We start from the raw sequence: 23,983 nt of genomic DNA, 5'->3' as shown, positions 1-23,983 counted from the left end.
GACAGTTTCCCTTTGCCACGTATTGATGTTATTGTGGATGCAATAGCAGGACACCGGGTGTTGAGTTTCATAGACGCATATTCAAGCTACAATCAGATCCTAATGCATCCAATGGATGAGGAAAAGACATCGTTCATTACAGATCGCAGCCTGTATTGCTACCAGGTTATGCCGTTTAGATTGAAAAATGTAGAAGCTTCCTACCAAAGGTGGGTCAATCACATGTTTAATGAGTAGATTGGGAAGTCCATGGAAGTATATGTAAATGACCTGTTTGTGAAGAGCAAGGAACCCACCCAGCACCTTGACGACTTACGGGTGGCATTCAGGATTCTACACCGTTACAGAATGAAGCTAAACCCCGTAAAATGTGCTTTCGGGGTCTAGTTAGGAAAATTCTTGGGATTTTTTGTGACCAAGAGAGGAATTGAAGCTTCCAAGAAAAATAGAGGACATCCTCAACATGAAGCTGCCAAGAAATCTGAATGACACTCAGCGGCTGGCAGGAATAGTAGCTACTCTGAGCAAATTCATAGCCCAATTGACGGATAAATGCCTTCCTTTCTTCTGGGTGCTACCAAGATGCACTCCTGGAATGAATAATGTGATGAGACATTTGAAAAGTTGAAACAACACCTGGCCAGCCCGCCACACCTAAAGCAACCAGAGAAAGGTGACATATTCTATGCATATCTAGTAGTCTCCCCACATGCGGTGTCAGTCGTCCTAGCAAAGGAGGAGGGAGTTGTCCAACTTCTTATATAGTATGTAAGTTGGGCTTTGAGGGGAGCAGAGGTAAGGTACCCCTGAGTAGAGATGTCAGCCTTCACTTTGGTGACCGCGGCCAAAAAACTCTACAAGTATTTTAAGACTCACGCAGTAAGAGTGCTCACAGAGAGCCCGTTAGAGAAGGCCCTAAGGAAACCTGACAACTTAGAAATCTTGGTGGGCTGGTCAATTAAGCCAAGTGAGTTTGATATAAAATACATGCCAAGGAAGGCGGTAAAGCGGCAAGCCTTGGCGAATTTTGTGGCAGATTTCTCGGGTTCCCCTAAGAGGATGCGGTAGCTCCAACAAAAAAGTAACGGGTGCTCTTTATAGATGGCTCCTCTTGCCGGGCAGGCGGAGGCTTGGGAGTGCATTTGTTGAGTCCTAATGGTCAGGAACGACACTACGTGTCACAAAATATGAGGCATTGGTGACTAGGCTCTCTATAACAATATAATAGGAGCAACCGAGGTAGAGGTAAAATTGGATTTGCAGGTAGTGGTCAATCAGGTGTTGGGTCTATATGCCACGGAGGGGGAGAAATTGAAGAAGCACTTGGCTCGAGTCTGGGAGGCACGTGATCTTTTTTCATATTTCAATATATCTCAAATACCATGAGTAGATAATGAAGTGGTGGATAGACTGGCACACACAGCATTGGGAATGGAAGAAGCACCCCTCCCATAGCAAGTTGTAATGACCGTCGTCGAGGTCCTAGCCATCGGGAAGGAAGTGCACATCCTAGGCTCGAGCATCCCAGAATGGGCTAGTGATGTGGTTAAATATTTAGATATGGATAAATTGCCTGAAGGAAATGAAGAGGTAAGGAGAAGGACAACAAGGTTCATGCCCATTGTGGGGTCCTTTACAAAAAGGGTTTTTCAACCCCGCTACTACGGTGTATCTCACCACAAGAAGTGCAGTATGTCCTAGCAAAAATACACGAAGGAATATGTTGGAACCCTTCTGGCGGAAAGGCATTAGCTAGGAAAGCAGTAAGAGCATGATACTATTGGCCTAATGCGCTAAGAGATGCTCGAGAGTTCACTAAGAAATGCATCAAAATGCCAAACATACCCACCGGTACCGCACGCCCTCCCAGAGGAGTTGACATCCATGACTGCACCCTGGCCTTTGTCCAGTGGGGCATAGATCTGGTTGGACCCTTCCCTCCAGGGAGAGGGGGGTGAAATTTATGGTCGTAGCAATGGACTATTTCACAAAGTGGGCGAAGGCAGAGCCACTGACAACCGTGAGAAGTAAGGCCGTGACAAGGTTTTTGTGGAAAAACTTTATCTGCAAATATGGGCCTCGCAAACCATAGTTGCGGACAATGAGCGCCAATTAGACTCGGACCATTACAATGAATGGTGTGCAGAGTTGAGGATAAAAGTGAAATACTCCTCGTCGGGTCACCCGCAAGCAAACAAACAATTAGAGGCGACAAATAAAGCATTACTCTCAATTCTAGAAAAGAAACTCACAGAGAAGAAGGTGGAATGGGCAGACACCTATGACAAGCCTTGGCAGCTTGCGGCACCATGACGAAAGATGCTATGGTAAGCCTCTCACCCAACGTCAATCCACTTTCTCCAATAGAGTAAGCAAATATCAAATAAATAGCTACTTCATGGGACCTCCTAGCCGCCACACTCCAAAAAATATTATCCAATCAATTAGCTGCACCAGAGGATTAAGACACTTAGCTACGAGTCCTATAGCTACGCTTTTCTTCCCCTAAAATATAATATCTCTTGCCTTTTTCTCCATAAAATCCACCGAACATCCTCTTTTTCTTTTCCTTTCCGTATACGTCCAGACTTCCTCCATTTTCTTTTTAAATCCGACTAAATCTCTTTCCGAAAAGCCAGTGAAGTCGATTCCGTCAATCCCGCTCCTCTTTTTTTTTTTTTAATTCTCTTCTCAGATTTTCATTCTTCTTTTGCCAAACCTGTTCTTGACTTTCAGCCATTTTCCATGACTTTTATGTTGCATGCATTTGTCCACCGCAAACCATTTTCTTCTTTATTCAACTTGCCTCCGTGATTCATTCTTGTCGAAAATTATTTTACGTTCAAAGTCATCTTTGTGTTTATTTTTTCAGCTGCCCAAGTACACCGCCTCCTTCCTTCTCTTTTGTCTTATCTTCTGCATGTTTCTTTATATTTCATCTCAATTAGCATGTCCTTTTGGTCAAATATTTCAACCGGATGCCATGTGAATTTTATTTAAGTTGAAAATAAGGAGATAAAAATAACACTCAAACATAAATTAAAATGAAAAATAGATTATCAAAAATATGTTATATATGTGAGGAAATATTGTCCAACTAAATCATAGTTATAAAATTAAGCATAAACATGTTATTAATCAATTAAAAATCACAACTCGCATTTATGCTTATTAACCATTTTTCTATTTAAAACCAATAACAATGTCACGAAACAATTAAAATACATTAGTTTTAAATATATAAAATATGCAATATTTAAGCTCAATCAGTCGTATCAGGAATGCGATACTCTTCCCGAAATCACTGCCAAATCCCTTTGCTTGAGGATTGAACGCCATCCAAATCCCTCGTAAGTTGGGACATCCAAGACGTAGGATGATTGTACGTTAGTGAGACGGGCATATATGACGTTGTATTTAGCCATGGGAAGAGAGAGTGAAGAATAGTAAACAATTGGATAAGGAGGTACGAGCAAGAAAGAGAGAATCAGAAGAAAAGCACGAGTAGGGAGACACAGGCAAAAAAGAAATCTTACTGAAAGAAGGGAGAGTGAAGGGTCAGGGCAATATATTTGAAAATTGAATATGAAGGGCCAGCTGTTGTAAGCATCATAACCTAACAAATGAGCGGAATGGTAACCATTGCACGTAATCTCTTAACCGTCGCCACGTCAACAACAAGTCATTAGCTTCCCTATTTCTCGAAAACTGGAAGTGGCGGGACAAGAAGCATGATGGGACAGTGGGGTAACTGACAATTTTGAAAATGGGCTTGGGGGTGGTTAAAAGGGTTTGAAATGTAAAAATCTATTCAACCCACAACAATGATAGAGTTCGCATTTAAAAAGCCAGTCTGCACAAAATCAAAATTACAGGGAAAAAATCAATAATGTTTCACAACATAAAGAAATTCCCCACGCCTTTGAGCGAAGAGAATAAACAAGGTAGCTGGATGACCCATTTAGTGGTTCAAGCCCAATGGAGAAAGCTCTTTATCACGTGGCCCAAAGTAGAGGTTCAAGGCTCAATAAGGATCTATGCGCCACCTTGCATGTAAGGATAAGAATTCTATGCACATACATGGTCATTCCGATTATTCAGGGATAATCCACAATGATAAACAACACATGAGCGTGATCTAACTGTAATACTAATTTAATTCAATCTAAAGCCTCTATATATACCAAGTAATTATAAAGACAATCTCAATATGAATTCTTGATTACTTGGGTGAGATTATTTATTGATTTAAGCATCGGAGTGTTTGCAGGTATATCATACCAACATTTCCTTACATCTTGTAGGTGAACGGTGATGTTTGAACGGTGATGTTTGAGGTGATGGGACATATTCTTAACATTATTGATCTTTATTCGTGTAAAATGAAGAAAGGTAAAATAAAAATGTAAACATTTGTATAAGTTAGATGAGAGAGGATGCCAATCAATAGGGCTTAGGAGACTGGCTCCCGTAATTCAACCCGTCCAACCAATCTGTTCCGGCCGCATGGTAACAGGCAGAAAATCCATCCGATATCCCGAACGAGAGGTGGATAGTAAAACACATAAGGGTAAACAGTTGTGTAGTGGGTTGGGATTTCACCTCCTGGCCCATTTACTTAACAATAAGAGGCAAAAAAATAGTTTCTATATTTTCTTAAAAGTTCATAATTTTTGTATCTAAAATATAAAAAATGAGTATATACACACAAAAAATATAAAAAATATACCTTTAAAATTTTTAAAAACTTGAACATATTAGTTAAAAAATATACAATTCATAAAATATTTCTTATAAATTGAAAGACTATGAAACTAAATTACGTCTATAATGCATTTATAGGTATGTAGGCAAGCATCGTCGTCATTACATTTACATAGATCAATATGGCCCTTCAAAGTAGAATTTCTGGTTCCCACTGGTATAGCCGCCTCCCCCACCTTTTCCATATTTCGTGCCTCTCCCTCCTCTCCTTTTATTCTTCCTCATTTATTTCTTATCTTTTTTATCTTTTATTCTCCTCCTCTTCCTTTCCTTTTTCGTATTCTTTGGTTTATAACTTTGTGAAACCATGTTAACGCCTCTCCTCGCTCATCTGAGTCATCTCTCGTTGGCTAGGTGAGCAACTTGGTCTCACTATGCACTGTAGTGCTACCACCACCGTCGGTTGATGCACAGTGTAATGAGACCTGTGATTTTACAGATCTATCGATTATTTGATAAATTTATTGAGTTTGCTTAGTTTATTGCAAATCTATATTTGGTTTGTTTATTAGCATATTTGTTGATGTTGGTTGGTATATCTGCCTAGAGAAATAATAGTTGTAATCGTGAATACATAATAGTCGTATAATTATTTTTTTAAAAATAAATAAATATGCGGCTTATTTAAAAATAAATTATTTTTTAATAATACATTCTACTATTTTTTAAAATGACTATATAAGAGCATCCTCATCCGGTTTTCCATCCACATCCCTATAATTTAACTCAAAATCACATTTCCTTAAATTTATCCCTAAATTTTATTCATCATCTAAAAACCTTCTACATCTCATTCATCATCCCTATCTCTATTCTATTAAATAATATTTCTCTATTCTTTTTTTATTACTTTTTTCTCTCTCTTCCATTTACAATCCTAACTACTAACTCTTTTGTCTTATTATCTTTTTTTCAAATATCACTTTCTACTAAATATTTATATGATTTTGACTACCAAATACAGTATTTTTTCAAATCATTAATCGTATTATAAAAATAGTAAATTTTATTAATAAATTAATACATTTTCTAACGTGATGGAAAATTTTTTCTGAAGAGTACTCTTTATCAATTAAAGATTAATGAGGATCCGTAATCACGTATCGATGATATAATTTCTCAAATTGGATGTAATGGTAATATTACCTGTCCTTTCTCCAACGGTCATATTTTTTATCCTTTTTACAACGGTAATATTTTTTGTCATTTTTCCAACAGTAATATTTTTTGTCTTTTTTCTAACGGTAACTTTTTTTGTCTTCTCTCAAACGGTAACATTTTTTGTTTGTAGTGTAACGGTAACTTTTTCCTCTATAAATTAGCATATTGCTAACATTCACATTCTCACGAGCTCAAGTCTCATTTCATTTATAGAACAAAGATTCTATTCTATCCTTTGATCTTCCACTCCCTTCATCAAATGGCTCGTACCTTCTTTTACAAATTATTGACATACGTATCCTTTGAAGATGATATCGATGTTCATACTAAGGAGGTCGATGGACAGTCATCGAGGCAGCGTGACAATAGGCACCCACGTAAGTTTATTCGGCGTGATCATGCCCAGGGGCACGAGCGCCTATTTCGTGATTATTTCGCAGAGAATCTAGTATATCCCTCGAATCTATTTCGAAGGAGATTTCGGATGAGCCGTCCCCTATTTCTTCGTATTCTAAATGAGGCAGAGTCTTACGAGCCGTATTTCGTCCAGAGAAGAGATAATGCCGGAAGACTCGGTTTATCTTCTATGCAGAAAATAACCGCAGCACTTAGAATGCTAGCGTATAGGGTTACTGGAGATTTTATAGATGAATACATACGTATTGGTAAAAGCACCGCAATGAAGAGCCTAAAAAGATTCTCTGAGACAATAGTAAGTGTTTTTTCAGATGAATATTTGCGGTCTCCAAATGCTAATGATATAGCCTGATTGCTTTCGGTTGGTGAACAACGAGGATTCCCAGGAATGCTCGGAAGCATTGATTGCATGCATTAGAAGTGGAAAAATTGTCCCGCAGCCTGGAAAGGTATGTACTCTGGCCACATCTATGAACCAACTATTATTTTAGAAGCAGTTGCTTCATATGATCTTTGGATATAGCATGCATTTTTCGGCATGCCCGGTTCACATAACGACATTAATGTGCTAGAAAGATCTTTTATTTTTACGGAACTTGCCCAAGGGCGTGCTCCTGCAGTCAATTACACTATCAATGACAACGACTACACTATGGGGTATTACCTTTCCGACGGTATTTATCCCAAGTGGCGAACTTTTGTGAAGACGATTCCATCACCACGAGGGAACAAGAAGAAAAACTTTGTGAAAGCACAAGAATCCGCAAGAAAAGATGTCGAGCTTGCATTCGGGATACTTCAACAACGATTTGCTATCATTCGTGGACCTTCTCGAATGTTCAAAGTTAAGGACCTAACAAATATTATGAAAGCATGTGTAATTTTACATAATATGATAATTGAAGACGAACGTGATGATAGTGAGAGTTTGAACATTGAGTATGATCAACTTGATGATGATCTTCCAGAATTGTCACGCAATCATACAATTGAGCTTACGGACTTCATCCAGCGTCATCATCATATTAGAGATAGCTCGGCACATCATCCGCTCCAAGAAGATCTAATTGAACATCAATGATTATTATATTCCCAAAATTAGCCCTGTCGCATTCAAACTATGACCTCTTTTCCTCTGCTTATTTACTTCTATGTTTGAGTTAATTTGCTTTGCATTTGTATTTCCTTCATGTTATTTAAGATTTATGTTTAACTTAATTTGCTTTGCATTTGTATTTCCTTCGTGTTATTTACTTTTATATTTGAATTGATTTGCTTTGCATTTGTATTTCCTTCGTGTCATTAGTGACTATGTTAATGCAAAACCCTTTTATTAATGCCTTTCCTTGAGTATAAGCTTTGCAATCTATATGATGATGAAAATTTTATTTTTCATAAAATTTAAAATTATAATAACATATTACTTGCACAAGCATATTGAGGGACAATACAACACATGCAAATGCTAAAAAATACATACACATGTTTTTTATACATTTATCATTGTTCAAAACAAAAAACACCAAATACAAGTAAAAATGGAAATATTATATGCTGAAATGTTCAATCTTGAGAAGTATTGCGTCTCGCCATGATTTCCCTCTGGAGTTGCTGGAAATATAACCGCTGCATTTCAAGCATGCCACCCACGTCCATCATCATAATGCGCTGATCTTGATCTTTCGTGGCGAGCGCCACTTTCTGCGCCTCCAACCTCAACCTTTCGTCCTCTTGACGAATTTTAGCGAGCTCCTTTTCCCTCTCAATTACCATCTTCTCGGCCTCCAACCTCAGTCGTTCATCCTCAAGGTGTATTTTTTTTTCCTCTTTTTCCTTGTCATACTCCATCTTCTCAGCCTTCATTCGATAAAACTCTTTCTCCTGAGTGCGTGACTCCTCCAAAAGAGTATACTTCATCTTCCTGAGTTGGAAATTTTCCTCTGCTTGTCGGCCTTAGGCCTTTCGTTTTCCTTTCTCAGCTTTCCTTCCAATTGGTCGGTCCAACTCGATAACTTCATTCTCCATGACTTCATCCACCTCCACATCAAAAGCTGAATCAATTGTAGCGCCAGAACATCGAGTTGGCGTCGGGGATGGGGACATCGTCTTCCTTCGTTTTGGATCCTCCTTTGTGGCGCGCCAAATCCACTTAGGTTGGTCCTTCAACAGGTGCCAACAATGCTCAAATTGGAAGGAGCATTTTTCTAGCGCTTGGTACATAACCTTGGCCTTGTCGAACTTGCATGGAAAAAAAACAAAAACAAAAAACCAATGTTAAACCAATGTAGAAGAGAAGAAGTTTTAGAGATCAACAAAAAGGACTTCGAATTTTTACCTTGTCTTGGTCGGTCATGCCACTTTGATTTAACCCTTCAACTTGGGCTAGTTTCGCACAAAATTTGTTCGTGGCCTTTTGGATAACCGACCACCGATGAATTAGAGATTTTATTGTCCGCTCAGTTGTGGTTTCTTTAAATTGCTGAAAGTACTCAAAAAAATTTTCTCAGAGTTGGAAGTGTTTTTTATCTGTTCCCTGAACGGCATCAAGGCTACAATTTAGCCAAGCAGAGACAAGTAACTTGTCTTCTTCGGGGGTGAAATTCGCACTCCTCACTGATTTCCTAACGCCGATGGGCTCGTTAGGGGGTAGGGTTGGAGAGTCATGCAGGGTTAACGGAGAACTTCCACTTTGCCCACCGTAAGTGGGGTCGAGTTGAGGATCTTGACTAAGCAGGTTCGTGAAGTACATACTAGTCACGTCTTGTGAATCCATCTCTAAAAAAATATATAGAGATTATAAAAGATATCACCTTGATGTTTGGTTTTTGATCAAGGCTTAGGAACCGAATGGCAATACAAAAGATAAGATTGCCACCCACTCATGGCTGCAACAACCGGTTGTCAGTACTTGTTGGCCGTCCGAGTTATCTAGCCACTGAGGAGATGGCAATCTATATGATATATCCCTACATGCGGTTGTCATCATCACAGCCGAGGGGGTTGAGTTTATACATTTATTTCTCTATCAGAACATAATACAAAACACCAACATCATCAGCATGCAGATCATGGAAATTTATATAAGAGCATCCTCATCCGATATCCATTATTAATATAACATAATTTAATAAGAGAAAGGGCTCAAAATGGTGTAAATATGCTCAGCATGCGTAAGTAAGGTGGCGAACATCGAATGGCTGCAAAACCCCACTCGAACCCCGATTGCCTTTTGTGGAAAGTACCACAAACTGCAATATGGTCATCCGAATGAGGTTTACCCCGCCATATCGATGGGTCCCCTAATACACTAGTGAACTACCAGCACTATAACCATCATCATAGCCTATTAATAGGTCCCCTCCCCCGAGATATATGAATAACTGCAAAGAATCCAAAAAGATTGCACAAATTCAACCAAACTACAAGGAAACTGTCAAAACCACAATACTATTATCCAACAAGATTGTATTGATCATAAGAATAGGCAAGAGATCTAGCTATAGGATCTACACGGTGCAAAAGGTGTAATTATTGCATTAACTTCTCAAGTGTGTCATCAAGTAGCTTCTCAAGGCTTAAATATATGAGATTCCAAGATTTCACCGGCCATAAAAAGTGATCCCCCACATTGTGGAATTTCAAAAAACCATTCCAAAATATTAGCTGAATGATTTTGAGCAGCAATGTGATATATAACAGACGCACACAGAGGCAATAAAGTTGAAGTCTACACTTTGAATGTATCATAACTTGAATTCTAAACTGCAATGCAAATGGCCAAACTGATGGCATAAGCTTCAATAGATTTAAACAACCTAAATAAATTTTAAGACATTTTTTTTATAAGTACATAAATTTTAAGACATGATGTAATATATATAAAGTAGAAATAATAATGTCCTTTCACAAGGTTCAGAAGCTGATGAATCAAGAATTATAGAGTCAAAAAATGAACATGTGCAATGATCACAAGCTAGACTCCTCGAAGAACTCCTGTAACATAACATATACACAAACACAAGAATATGAAATAAGAAAAGGGATGGGGATACGTATTTCGAAGGTAATTAACCCACCAACACAGTGATTATGGTATGTGGTTTCAACTAGCAAGGAAAAGACATATTTCAGATCAATGGTAACACAAAAAGTGGCAATGCTCAGAAACATATTCCAAAGTACACACTAGGCATTCTATTCACTTTTCATTGAAGTTTCTTACTCAAAAAAAAAAAAAAAAAAAAAAGCACATGCACGGCCAAGCTACAGCTTAAACAGCAGTTGAGGAATCAAGACCCACTTAGGTGCGTGTGCTATTGACCAACCCAAAGGGAAAAAAAATTCATTAAATAGAAGACACCAGCGTGGAATCTGTCAAAAATAAAAATAATAATAATAGTTTCAGATTTCCAGTTTGTTAAATAAAGGTGTTCTTACTTGCCCAAACGTTAAAAAGAAGGTGTTCCATCAATATATTATGTAATACGATTCCAATGTTTGTATATTTTTACGTATGCCATTTTTTGAGTCTATTGCTAAGTATAAGCAGCTTTGCACAAGTTGTCATGAGTTTCAAGTGTGTTACAGTTTATTGTTTGAGTTTCCTATAAAAGTTTCACTGGCTTAAAGCATCTGCAACATAAAGGTACTTCCTTCGAAACACCACCTCGATTTTTCGAATGAGATGTAAAAAACAAAGAAAAGAAAAGAGAGAATGAGTGTATAAGTACACGCAAGAAACACAAATAATCGACAAATAATTATATGGGCTGAATACAGGGAAGAGGGGAAGATTGATGCAGTCACGTAATTGGCCAAATAACCAAGAGTATACATGCTTGTTTGGTAGAAACCAAGGAAATGCAAAATATTGAAGATGACAAACCAATATAAATCACAGCTTAACCAAAGAATATCACAACTAATATTCTATCACAAAATGGCAACATAAATAAGGGCAACAGATTTCTCAAGCCTCAAAATCCATTCCATACCAACAAACTCCACCAAATTCTCCTCAAAACCAAAAACCCAACACACCAAGAAGTCACCAAAGCCACAATCGCAACCAGAGCATCTCGGCTTGTCAACTACCAGCATCAATAAATTATAAATGGTAAAAGATGAGACAAAAATCCAAAAAAAAAAAAATCCTTGAGAAACCAAAGCAAAATTTTCTCGGCAGCCAAACACCAAATCAATGAATATGCAATACTCAAATAAATTCTCCTCAAAACCAAAAACCCAACACAGCAGGAAGTACTTAAACCCACAATCGCGTGTTGTATTTTCTCAACATCAACTCAATCAATGGATCAGAATAATAAGAAATTTTCAAACATGAGCTTCGTCATTTTGCATGGAAAAAAATCCGTGAGAAATCAACACCACTTTCTCGGCAACCAAACAGTCTGGCCATGATGCAATCCCCAAAGAAATTCGTACCCAAAGAGAGAGCCGAATGCATTTATCAAGATGAATCACAGAGTTGAGGGCATTTTCCAAATATCACAGCCGAGCGAAAGGGGAAAAGAAGACCTCAAGGTGAAGAGAGAGGGTTGTGGAGATCTTACCGTGCGTGCCGATGGAGACCTGCAATCAATGGTGGAGCGTTGCGAGGGAGGGGCCAACGGTTTACCCTAACAAGAGAGAAGGAAGACGCGGGAGGTAAAGGAAAATCGTTGGCTCACCGATGCGATGGGGATGTACAGTCGTTCCTCATCTATGGGGAACTTCTGTAGAGACCCTAAACCGAAACCCCAAAATGGGAAACCGGTTAGAGACACAAAATAAGCAAATCCCTAAAATTTTTTCCAAAATTTAAAGATGGGGATGATATAGGGAACCGAATAGGGATGCTCTAATACTTACAAACTCCACATCAAGATATATCATTACTCATATGCATATCTATCGATTTTGGTTGGATTTCTTTCTTCTTCTTTTTAGTGATTTTTTTTTTTTTAATCTGTGGCGGGAATAATTATTATGGCGGATTTACGAACGAGTGTGTTCTAATATTGCCCATCCGTTCAATGGGTATGGGCAAACAGAGGCAGGGACATAGCATGGTGCCAACCACACCCAAGCGAAAAGGGTAGCAGGAAGGATAGCTATTAGCTACTGCTTGTACAGGACGGATAGCAGCGCTACGTCGCTACCAAACAGCATTACTGAAAAGAAAAGAGCACTGATAAACTAACACCGGTCCATAATTATTTTATCACTTTAGTGTAAAATAATATTTTTTTTTTTTATTCAAACGTATCAAAACGACATCAAAATCAAAGAAAATTTTTAAAAAATAATTTGTTATTATTAAATTGTATTAAAATGATATACAAGCTGTCAGCTTATCATTTTTTTAAAAAATAAACCAAGGTAGGAGAATCTCTTTCGGCACCTCACAAACCAATCAAAAGATTAATATTAAAATAATGATAAATAATTTTGTTGAAACAAAACTCGTACATAGGGTACGATTAGGATCTGACGGCTGCGGAGATGACTGTGACGAGAAGCATTGAACAGGCAGTGTGAGAGTAGGTGGTGGTGGTCTGGGTACGAGAAGGAGAAATCAATATTGGAAAGACAAGTGGAGTAATATCCCAGATTTGATATTGCTGCAGTGGCTGAAAAAAATCAAACATAGAAAAGGGTAAACGAATTGGGTCCCACCACGGATTTCTTTGGAATTGGGAGTCCCCTGTATCTCCTGAATTCTCTCCCTCTCATATCGCATGCATTTCTCTTGCCTCAACAAGCCTTCATACCACATATGGATTTTGTAATCTTGTCTTATGACATCATATATTTGGTTCAATTAATAAAATAGTATTTTCTTTTCTTTTAAAATTTATATTTTCTTTAGCTTTAGTTTCTAAAATTATTTTTTTTAAAGAATTGTAGTTTAGTTGTAGACGTGTTGTTGTTGTATTCATTTCTCAAATTTTTTATTTATTTACCTCCTTTTATCATAAAGTTGTCGACGTAGTTGACTTATATTTTACAATTTAAAAATTATCACGTACTTTTAAATTTTTTAAAATATAAGAAATGTTATTTAATTTTTTTTTTAATTTTCATTCGGCCCAATTCGGCCCATTTTAAAGTGAAAAACCACTAGACTAAGAACCAAACTAAATGAATTCGGTCCTATAAAATTTGGACTAGACTAGACCGTTTCAATTCAAAAATAACCTATCCAATCAGTTTCTCCAATCTGAACAGGCAGAATCTTATCCTTATAAATGAACATTTGTGTGTGCATAGATTATTTTTATATAGCATCTTAAATAATATTAGGTACAAATATTAAATAGTCAAATATCACACAAGTTTCTTTTGTAAAAAAGTTGTTGAACTCAAAGTTTTAAATTTTGTGTATTTATATATTTAAACATGAATTTTGATGATAACAAATGAATTCAAAAAATAAATAAGTCTCAATCTTAAGTTGTCTATACAATGGAGTCAAGCACATCAAGGAAACAAATATGAGCAAGAAGGGAACAAGTTCACATTAAAGTCATAGAGTAATATTGTAAATCTCTTAAAAATTTGAAATTAGAATTAAGGTTCAAAATTAATATTTTATCATAAAATATTAAAATATATTTTCCACATGTGCATGAATTTTTTGAAAATTAAATTTGAAAATTTTGAAAGATGATTAATTATCATCTTTCACATGTGCATACCTTGATTAAAGGGTTGAACTTTGAAAATATTAAAGATGATTGATTGTTATCTTTCACATGTGCATATTTTATTTGAATATTTTTAAAAGTGATTGATGCTTTTTTTTACTTATGCAAAATGTAGATATTTTTGTTTGAAATATTTGAAAAGTAAAGTGTGCTCCTTTTGTCATATACAAAAAGTAAAAAGATTAGGTTTGAAATATTTGAAAAGTAAAGTATACTCTTTTTGTCATATGCATAAACTAAAAAGATTAGGTTTAAAATTTTTGAAATATAAATGATATTGTCTTTGACAATTGAAAAAGAAAAACCTTTTGAAAAAGAAAAACCTTTTATTTGAATTTTTTTGAAAAAAAATAAATGATATTGTCTTTGACATGTAAATCTTTTTAGATTTGAACATAAAGTCTTATATACCTATAAATAGATCATTTGAGAGCTTCACATTGAAAACATTTAGAGCATACAACATTCATTCAAAGTTTTTATTCTCTCTTCTCTAAACATTGAGTCTTAATTCTTATTCATTTTGAGAGAAATATAGTTTGGGTTGTATTGTTCTTATTTCACTCATTGATGAGTGTTTTCTGATAACCTACCTACTATCAGCTATTTATCAGTAAAAGGGTATGTACAATCCTTGTGCATGTAAAAAGTGTTCTACATAGGGAATAGTTGAATCATCACGTGTAAGGTGATTGCAAGTGTAGAGGGTGTTCTACACAGATCCTTTGTAGCGATGTTGTTCAAATGTGTAATAGATTTCTATTTCCACCTGAAGGAAGTTGAATAGTAAATTTGAAGATTCTCAAGTGGTAGCTTGAGGGGAGGACGTAAGCAGTGAGGCCGAACCTCGTTAACATAATGAGTTTGTTTCTCTCTTACCCTTATTCTTTATATTTATTACTGTTTCGTATTTTTTTTATATTTTATATTGTATATTTGATTTATAATTATTTTTTTTAAATACAATTCAATTCACCCTCCTCTTGTGGTAGTCATTTGGACAACAAAAGAAAATCTCATTAATAAAAAATAATTTTTTTCACATTTTTTACAATGATTTGTATGAGACTTGTTAATTTAAAACTTGTACAAATCATTTTTGTTAAACTATCTAGCATTAGGACAGCCTAATTACAAGGCTAGTTAACTATGTCATATGTTCAAAAAATGATAACAATACGTATAGTCATTTCTATAATTATCTAAATAACCAAGTTTTTAAAATGAGTGATCTTTTTATAAAATAAATACTTTTTTACATGAAAATCTTTAATATAAAACATGATTGTATAACTTATTATAAATGTATCGTTACTCTTTCACTTTCTCTTAGCTTTTTCCGAAATTGAGTGTCATCAAACTAAAGGGAAACTTGTTTTTGGTTGGTTAGTCTTAAATATACAATTTATTAATAGACCATTCTCTCATCGCAAAATATATGTGAGGGTTAGCCAAGAGCCACGTTTGATGTAAATAAAATAATGGATAGTTTGAAACTTTTATTACGATATGGGTAAAAAATATCTCTTCTACATCCTACATGATATTGGATGTGAGTTTTAGTTTTTAATGGGTCTCCATAATTCACAACCTTCTCTTCATAATGAGCTTTCTCTTTATACATTAACTTTCAACTTGAATAAAGGGTACTTTATTCTCAATTAAGGAGGATAAAAATAATTTAATCTCTTCCGTTCTATATAATTGATGTAATTATATTTACAATTCTTCTATTGGTATGATTGTGAGAGTATGTATGTCGTATCAAAATGTGACCATTGTAAGTATATGGACCATTTGAAGGAGATTGAAGTTAATGAGTAATACTAGATATAGTCATAGATTATACAAGTGCAGTGTAATCATTTTGAAAAAGCGTGAGTTTCATTATTAAAAAATTAATTTTTTCATGTGAATTTTATGTTTACTTATTTTTTTAAAAAGGAGTGTGCTCCGTTTGCACACTTTATGACTGCAAATATTATTTCTCTTTATCAATACTTTCGACTAATAAGGACCAATGACTAAATGTGATCTCAATTGATTATTTTTCTTGATTGTGAGCCTATTGCCTTGCTAGTCCTACCCAACTGCCAATTTCCCATATCCGTTTATCCAAACATATATTTGGATAATTTCATCTATGTTCCCAATTCTTAATTTAACCTATTTTCAATTAGCAACCTATCCAAAACATTTAATATGTTGCATTAAATTATTAAGACTATATAAATAATTAAATCTATCTATTTTTCATAAGCTCAAGCTATTGGGGCAAGTGGCAATTTTCACACGTTACTAATAAAAGTCAATCAAATTCACGAATCCCTCAGTCTTTCATAATTAGCAACCATTTTCTTCTTTTACTTGATATAAATTAGGGATGGGCGGTGGCTCCCTGCAATCTAGCCCACTCGTCTAATTTGCCCAGCCAGCAGGGATAATTGATGGAAAATCAACTTGTTACATAGAATGAGCAGGCGGATTAATTTTAAAATAAAAGCAAATTGGTAGGCAGCTAGCATGGGTACCCACCTGCCTAAGTATATACACTTGAAAAAAACCTTAATTCTATGAGTTCTTCTATAGAACCTCCTCCTGTAGCTCAACCTCCGCACTCCCACCCATGTGGTTCTTTTTTTTTTTTTTTTCTCTTTTTTCTTTTTAAAAGAAAAAGTTGAAAATATGCGTTTTTGTCCTTTTTGGTTGATTTCAAGTTCTCACCTCCTGGCGTGCTGTTTCACTTCTTCATTCCCTTCCTCCGCATTCTCTCCCCAACTCCCTCCGCTCGTCTCCTTTCGCCGGCCTGACCATCTGCCCGCACCGTGTGGCTCCATCACTCTGAAACCGTTTATGCCTCAGTGCCATTAACGACGTAGTTGCTGCAGGTAACAATAGCAATCTCTTTTACATCCGTCGTTGTTAGTCTAGTACTACATGGATTAGAGAAGTCCCAGTCCTTCTTCCCCAAAATATTGAATAAGTCATGTAAAGCTTGAACTGTAAATTAAACTCCAGAATTATATATTAGGCAAACCCAACTAATCAAATTCACTCCTAGATTAACCGACTATATATATATGTCAATCGATAAAAGTAAAAAATAAAAAAATAAAAGGGCTTTGATATATTTGTGTGTGTATCCCTTCATTATTGGGTAGTATAAAGGCTCCAGAAGCAAACGCTGCAAAGCAAACCATCATGACGGTCGGAGCAAGAAGAAGTCAAACAAGAAACATATTTATTTTCCAATGAAAATACCATGAACCATTGAACGACTTCACAACAAAGCCAATTAGCAAATGAAAGGAAGGACCTTTGAGAGAGAGAGAGAGAGAGAGAGAGAGAGAGAGAGAGAGAGAGAGAGAGAGAGAGAGAGAGAGAGAGAGAGAGAGAGAGAGAGAGAGAGAGAGAGAGAGAGAGAGAGAGAGAGAGAGAGAGAGAGAGAGAGAGAGAGAGAGAGAGGATGAAGAGGGGAAGACGAGAAAATGAAGCATAATGGCAAAAGTGACAGTCTCTGGACTGGCAGTAGTACTTGTAAATGTGGTAGGAAGGCGAGTGAGAAGTTGAGAGAAGTGGGTGACTAAACCGTAATTTAGGTGAAGAACCGAGTTTGTCACGTCAGGAGTGTAGAGTGCGACCCACGAACCGGAGGCTGGGTAGACTTTTTATAATTCTATTCTCTTTCTTCTCTCAATCTTGACTCCCTCTTTCTCGTTGCTCACTCATTCCTTCTCTTAGACCATGGGTTGTCGATCTCTCGAGCTGGTTGCAACCCATGACCATGGCCTGGTCATGGAATTAAACAACAGCAGTGAGTAAGTTGCTTTTCCCTAATTTTATTTTTAAATTCTAGTTGAATCTACGTATTTGAAATTTGATCTAAATTCTAAGATTTGGATCTAAAGATTTGGGATGGATATGTGATTCTGTAGGTTTGCAATGAAGACAACAAAGGAGAAGCGAATAATTTGGGCAAGAGTTGTACTTGTATGTGTTTTGAGAAGAGGTTTGGGGCAAATCGAGAGATAGACAGCCATAACAAATTTTTGTTAGGTGAAACATACAGGCGGTGGGTTTAAAAATTCGCATGTCCCTTAGATGGAAGAGGTCGCTTAGCAGCTCAAGACGAGTCAGGGACAGGGGAGGGTACACTTATATAGGGCAGGTAGCATCCTAGTATAAACATATGATAAAAGTTGTTATTCTATCTCAATTATTTTTTTTTAAAAACATATCAATTTATATAGTACATTTTATATAATTTTTTTTTCAAGCAATTAATTTAGAAAAACGCTCAAAACATAATACTGAAATAATTAAGAAATAGAATAAAAGTAGGGTTATTCTACAAACTTAGGCCAACAACTTTTAGCCAACCTTTTATATGTTCCCCTCTGTCGCATAAATATTTAGGCTGCCCCTCTACCTTATGTTTAAAATTTAAAAGAAAACCTCACGTGATAAGACGAGGGTTCAATAGAAGTGTGATTTTTAGGGTTACTTTTTGTATTCCGATGTCTCTCTGACCGTAAAATAAATTAGAAAAAATATAGTTGTAAGTACAATTGTGCATTAATCTGTATATCAATATAATGTGATTGGTTAAAAAGTAAATTTTATTAAAAATAGTGTTAATTTAAATTTTAAGTATGAATAAATCAATATTGATACATAAATTAGTGCGCGATTGTATTTGTATGTAACAAAACTCAACAAATTATACCACCCTTTATCGACCGAATTGCAACAAAAGTGCTTTTATTTTTCACATAATTTGTCTAGATATTTAGTGAAGTTTTACTACGTATAAGTAAAGTTGAGTACTAATCTGCTTATTAATATTAATTATTTTATATTTAAAATTTAAATTAATACTTTTTTTAATAAAATTTATTTTTTGACCAATCACATTAAATTAATATACATATTAATATACAATTATTTTTACAACTAGAGTTTTCCAATTTGATGTGGGTATCCCGTATCCTACCCAATATTTCCTCTATTTTTTTAATTTTTTTATAACGACGGTAGATGATGTTTCTGGCAACTTGAACACATCAAATGACAGGAAGAATGGATCGTGAAGATCAGCATTATATCAAAGATAATGTGAAAGAGTAGTCTAAAATAATAATATTTAAATAAAAAGCTATCACTTGCTCAACCGCATGATATATACTCGGATGTTGCTTAAACTATATATAACAGATACCAGATTCGTTAAGCAGTTCAGTCGTATCAAGTAGACCGAAAAGGGCAATACGGTGCACGAGGCAGCACGTGCAGTGGCTCTGTGGCGGTGGGGTGGGTGTAATCCACGCTTACAAGATTACCAAAGATACTGCCATGTTCTCTTATCTTTACTGCCAAGCAAGTCTACAGTGATAGAAAAAATATATATTATTATTTTGTCTTTTAAGAAAAGAACCAAACATTTTCTCCTCTTTTTATTATACAAATTATTATATTTAATTGTTATAATTTTTTTAAATTTTAATATAAAAAATAATTTAATTTTTTTAAATTATAAAATAAAAATTATATTATAAGAATATCATATTTAATTTTTAACTATCATTCTATTTCATTTGACGTATATAATTAAAGCCGGACTAGTAGTAAAACGGCAGGAAATGTCTTGTTACCTCATTTTTATGCCGCCGGTTCCCGAGCCGTCTTGTTGCTCTGTCTGTCTTTTTATTTTTTCACCTACGGATTTGACGGCGGGGGTCCTCTATTGACCTCCAGTCAACTCCTCTAGCTCCCTCGATTCCTTCAAATTACTGTGTCACACATCTCTAAGATTGACCAAAATATCGTGCTCCAAATCACTCACGATACGATTGGGACGATCGCGATATGTCGGGACTGTGATTTGGAGATTGCAACGAAGTGGATATCAGAATCTCGGCCTTAATGGCTACAATTAAAATAAAGCAGATTTGAGATTTCTTAGAGAGAGAGAGTATCTGATTTAAGAAAGGGACTAAACGAGAGAGGGAGCGTGTGTGTGTGTGAGGCACAGACATTTGCATTACAGCGTATAAAAAAAGGTTAGCCACCGAAGTAGTGAGGGAACTCTTGTCTTGTATTTGGCTCTTCTTCGAAGGAATCGAGATTAGAAATATATAGTTTACTGTTCGGTGGATATATCTGACTCGGAGATTAGATGGAGAGGAACGTTTTCGTTTCAAGGCGGAGGATAGACGGCTTTGATGTTTTGCCGTCTGATTCCGCAGAAGCTCACGTTCTGGCCGTCGATGATAGCCTCGTCGACCGGAAGGTCATCGAGCAGTTGCTCAAGATTTCTTCTTTCAAAGGTTAGCCCGTTGATCCAAAATTCCATTTTTTTTTTTAAATGTTCATTTTCTTTATTAAATTCTGAATAGGAAAACGGTCGAATTTTGCAGTAACGGCTGTGGATAGCGGAAGAAGAGCCCTACAATTCTTGGGTCTGGACGAGGAGAAGAGTTCCTCAGTTGGTTTCGATGTAAGTTTGAACAGGATTGCATTTAAATTAGATCGTTATAGATTCATTTCCGGTATAGCCCATAGGATTTAGCTGCTGTGCATTTGAAGTTCTGATTTGCAGCTGTTTGTCATTTTCAGGGCTTAAAAGTGGATCTGATCATAACGGACTACTGTATGCCTGGAATGACCGGGTACGAATTGCTCAAGAAAATCAAGGTGAGAAAATGTCCACTTAATTAACTTAACCGAAATTTAAGCCCATATGCGCTACAGAACTCTAAAGCAAGCTTTGTTGGAACAGGAGTCTTCTAATTTCCGAGAGATTCCGGTGGTGATCATGTCTTCCGAGAACGTCATAGCGCGAATTGACAGGTATTTTAAATTTTGTTCAAACCATGCATTAACGTTCGTATCTACATCAGTCAATGATATTATCTCTCGACTACTTGTGATTGATGATTTTTATTGTTTCAAATTGTGTGGCGTAGATGTTTGGAGGAAGGGGCGGAGGATTTCTTTGTGAAGCCGGTGAAGTTATCGGACGTGAAACGGTTGAAGGATTACATGATGAGAGAGGTTAGATTTGGAACTGCAAATAGCGGAGGCACCAACAAGAGAAAGCTACAAGAGAGTTGCGATCCCACTTCATCTGAGCCGTCCATTTCGTCGTTGTCGTCGTCCTCATCAGACTCGCCATCAAGGTCGCCAATTTCACCTTCATCGGCATCGTCCTCTATTCCGACGCCTTTAGATTCTCCGGTCAGACGGCTTAAAATGACAAACACTGGCGGATTGATATAGATCGTTCAACACCTCTCTCTTACCCTAAAGTCGAAAATCGTGCAATTCCTTTTTCCCTCTTTCGGTCAAAACTGCAATTCTCCGTTAGTTGTAACGGTTTATTTTTTGCATTACGGGTATTTTTTAGCTATTTATTTTTGTTTGTTCGTACGAGGATGAGTTCCAGACTTGCAGCCACTAATACTGATAATTAAACCGATTAAATTATAATACTAGCCAGTCATTTAATTGAATTTTATTGGCCGACTGATGCATGGTAATCCGGTGAAGATTATGATTATAATTTTCCTACCTGATATTTCTAGACATAAGGCAGATCTTTTTTAAGTATTTATAGACAGTATTTTATAAATTGTCTACATCTTAATCATATATATAGTCGGATGTTTCCTTTGGAAAGTTTGAAAAAAGAGGAGAAAAAAACAGAAAGTGCAAAATGGGTAGGAAGAAGACAGTACAGAAAGTTGAAGTTTTGATTGGAAAGGATTTGGTTGGGATTGGGTAAGTAGATTATGTAAGATCTTGTCTGCTGGAAAGAATATTGGAATAGGAAGTGAAATGAACATGTATGACATGTTCCCCCATCGAGTTGAAGGTCGGGGGATGGGCGGGAGGGGGTGGGGCTTGGATGCTGTACTGTGGGTGATTGTCTAGTTGTCTCTTTGGGACATTGGCAAGTATGCAAGCTCTTGCTCTGCTGGCCAAAGCCCAAAAATGCCCAATAAAACCAATACAGGCCAGTCTGGTCTGGACTGGTGGCATATCTGTTCGTTTTGTTCAATCATTCGACCCCACTTGTGACAGAAGGGGCGGCGTCTCTTTTGATGCCACTTATGTCGGTTTGGTCTTATCGAACATTATTATAATTATTAGTCGCGTGTTTCGTCAGTTGCAAGTGGCCATAAACATACAAATTGCGCTCCCTGCTCATCGTTTTCAACGTGAGCGGAACGAGAAGAAATTTCTTTGTTTGAAAAATCAGACGATGGGTCTTGTCTTGACCCAGATTTCATTTGATACGGAATCAAATCAATTTTTGAAATATATTTGTTTTATATTTTATTTGTCTAAATTCCATTTTGTGTTTTCATTATAAGAAGAGGATTATAAATTTTAGTAGTTGTTTTTAGAACTTAATTATGTGTAGAAGGCCTATTTAAAATTAAGACGGATTTGGATAGAGACGCTTGTCTCATATATTTAAATATCAAATATAAATAGTTTTTAATTTTTAAATTTTTAATTATCTAATTATTATTTTTTCAAACTTTTAAATAAAACACAAAAATAATTTAATTTTTTCTAAATTTTAAAATAACAATAATATTAAAGATAATATTCTAATAATATTTTAATTTAATTTTTTCCTCTTATTTTTTACACTATATTTTAATTTAAATTATTTCTATTTTATCTTATCTCAATTCAAATATCTCTTTATCATTCTTCTCGACTATCTCATTCAACTTACTGCACATGGATCTTTGTAAAATTGTGAGAGAAAAAGGAAATTACACTTGCCCACTTCTGCTGAAGCGTACTTGTATAGAATTTATACCACAAAACTTTATTCAAAAGAAAAATTCTAGTCATTATTTTTACATCACATATAACTTTTTATTTTTTTATTATTAAATATATGGTATACGGATGATAAGTAAAAAATTTTAATTAATTCAAAAAGAATAAAATTAAAAAAATTAAAAATAAATATAGTGAGTGAAACCTTTTATTAAAATTCAGTATGTATTGATGGTGAATAATTGGGATGAAGTTTGCCTTCCATTTCAATGACTCCTTGGTGGTATCAGCATCATCTCATTCACATAGGAAATCTTGGTTTCATGCCACCCATGATTATAAATTGGAAAATACAATTGTGCCCAAGGTTTGATTCTGATTTGACTAGGGGAGAGTTCGGTCCAGTCTGCGGACCAGACCTATTCAGTCTAGGGTTTGCCCACCCTAGACCAAACCGAACTCTATAAGAATCGGGACGGTTCGGTCCCATTTAGGACAGTCCAGTCCTTTCGGTCCACCTTGATATTTTTTTTTTTTAATCCAATGACATTTTGTTTAATACTTATATAATTATATTGCAATATATTTAATATATATACAATGGTATACTATTATATATATATTAGTAATATGCTAATACTATTAGTCTATTAGTATATAGTAAATTAGTAATAGTTATTAACTTGTTTATTATAATTAATAATACACTAGCACTAATATTATAACTAATAACTAGATGTAATAACTAATAACTAATAATATGTAATAACACTATTACTAATAGATAATAACTAATAATTACTATATCTCTTCATTGTCTTCAAACACAACACATTAACTAATACTCTATGTAATACTATATTCATTTATTAAATAAGAGTAATACTCTTATAGTCTTATAATCTTATAATCTTATTACTAATACTAGCATATTAGATATTAAGTTAACTAATACTAATACTCTTAGTCTCTTATAATCTTATTACTAATACAATCATATTAGATATTAAGTTAACTAATACTAATAGTCTAATACTCTTATAATCTTATTACTAATATAGTAATACTAGCATATTAGATATTAAGTTAACTAATACTAATACAATTAAATATAGTTATAGACTTATAATGAT

The 23,983-nt window shown here is 35.4% G+C and overlaps 1 protein-coding gene across 1 annotated transcript; it reads left to right on the top strand.

The window, feature by feature from the left end:
* The first annotated feature begins 19,863 nt into the window (after positions 1 to 19,863).
* LOC122308918 (two-component response regulator ARR5-like) lies at positions 19,864 to 21,562 on the top strand. The gene is made up of 5 exons (XM_043122198.1): positions 19,864 to 20,377; positions 20,468 to 20,547; positions 20,667 to 20,744; positions 20,830 to 20,900; positions 21,017 to 21,562. Exons 1-5 carry the CDS (start codon positions 20,227 to 20,229, stop codon positions 21,327 to 21,329), a joined length of 693 nt encoding a protein of 230 aa, XP_042978132.1. The 5' UTR covers positions 19,864 to 20,226; the 3' UTR covers positions 21,330 to 21,562.
* Positions 21,563 to 23,983: the final 2,421 nt, after the last annotated feature.

Source organism: Carya illinoinensis, chromosome 5 (genome assembly GCF_018687715.1).
Source record: "Carya illinoinensis cultivar Pawnee chromosome 5, C.illinoinensisPawnee_v1, whole genome shotgun sequence".
NCBI lineage: Eukaryota > Viridiplantae > Streptophyta > Magnoliopsida > Fagales > Juglandaceae > Carya > Carya illinoinensis.
Note: the sequence above shows the minus strand (reverse complement) of the source record. Positions and strands in the feature narration are given on the sequence as shown.

Bases quoted from the DNA above. Each gene is read 5' to 3' on its own strand.
- LOC122308918 (XM_043122198.1), top strand. From the start codon at position 20,227: ATGGAGAGGAACGTTTTCGTTTCAAGGCGGAGGATAGACGGCTTTGAT. The intron at 20,745-20,829 runs GTGAGAAAATGT...TTGTTGGAACAG, and splicing joins AATTGCTCAAGAAAATCAAG to GAGTCTTCTAATTTCCGAGA. The intron at 20,901-21,016 runs GTATTTTAAATT...TGTGTGGCGTAG, and splicing joins GTCATAGCGCGAATTGACAG to ATGTTTGGAGGAAGGGGCGG.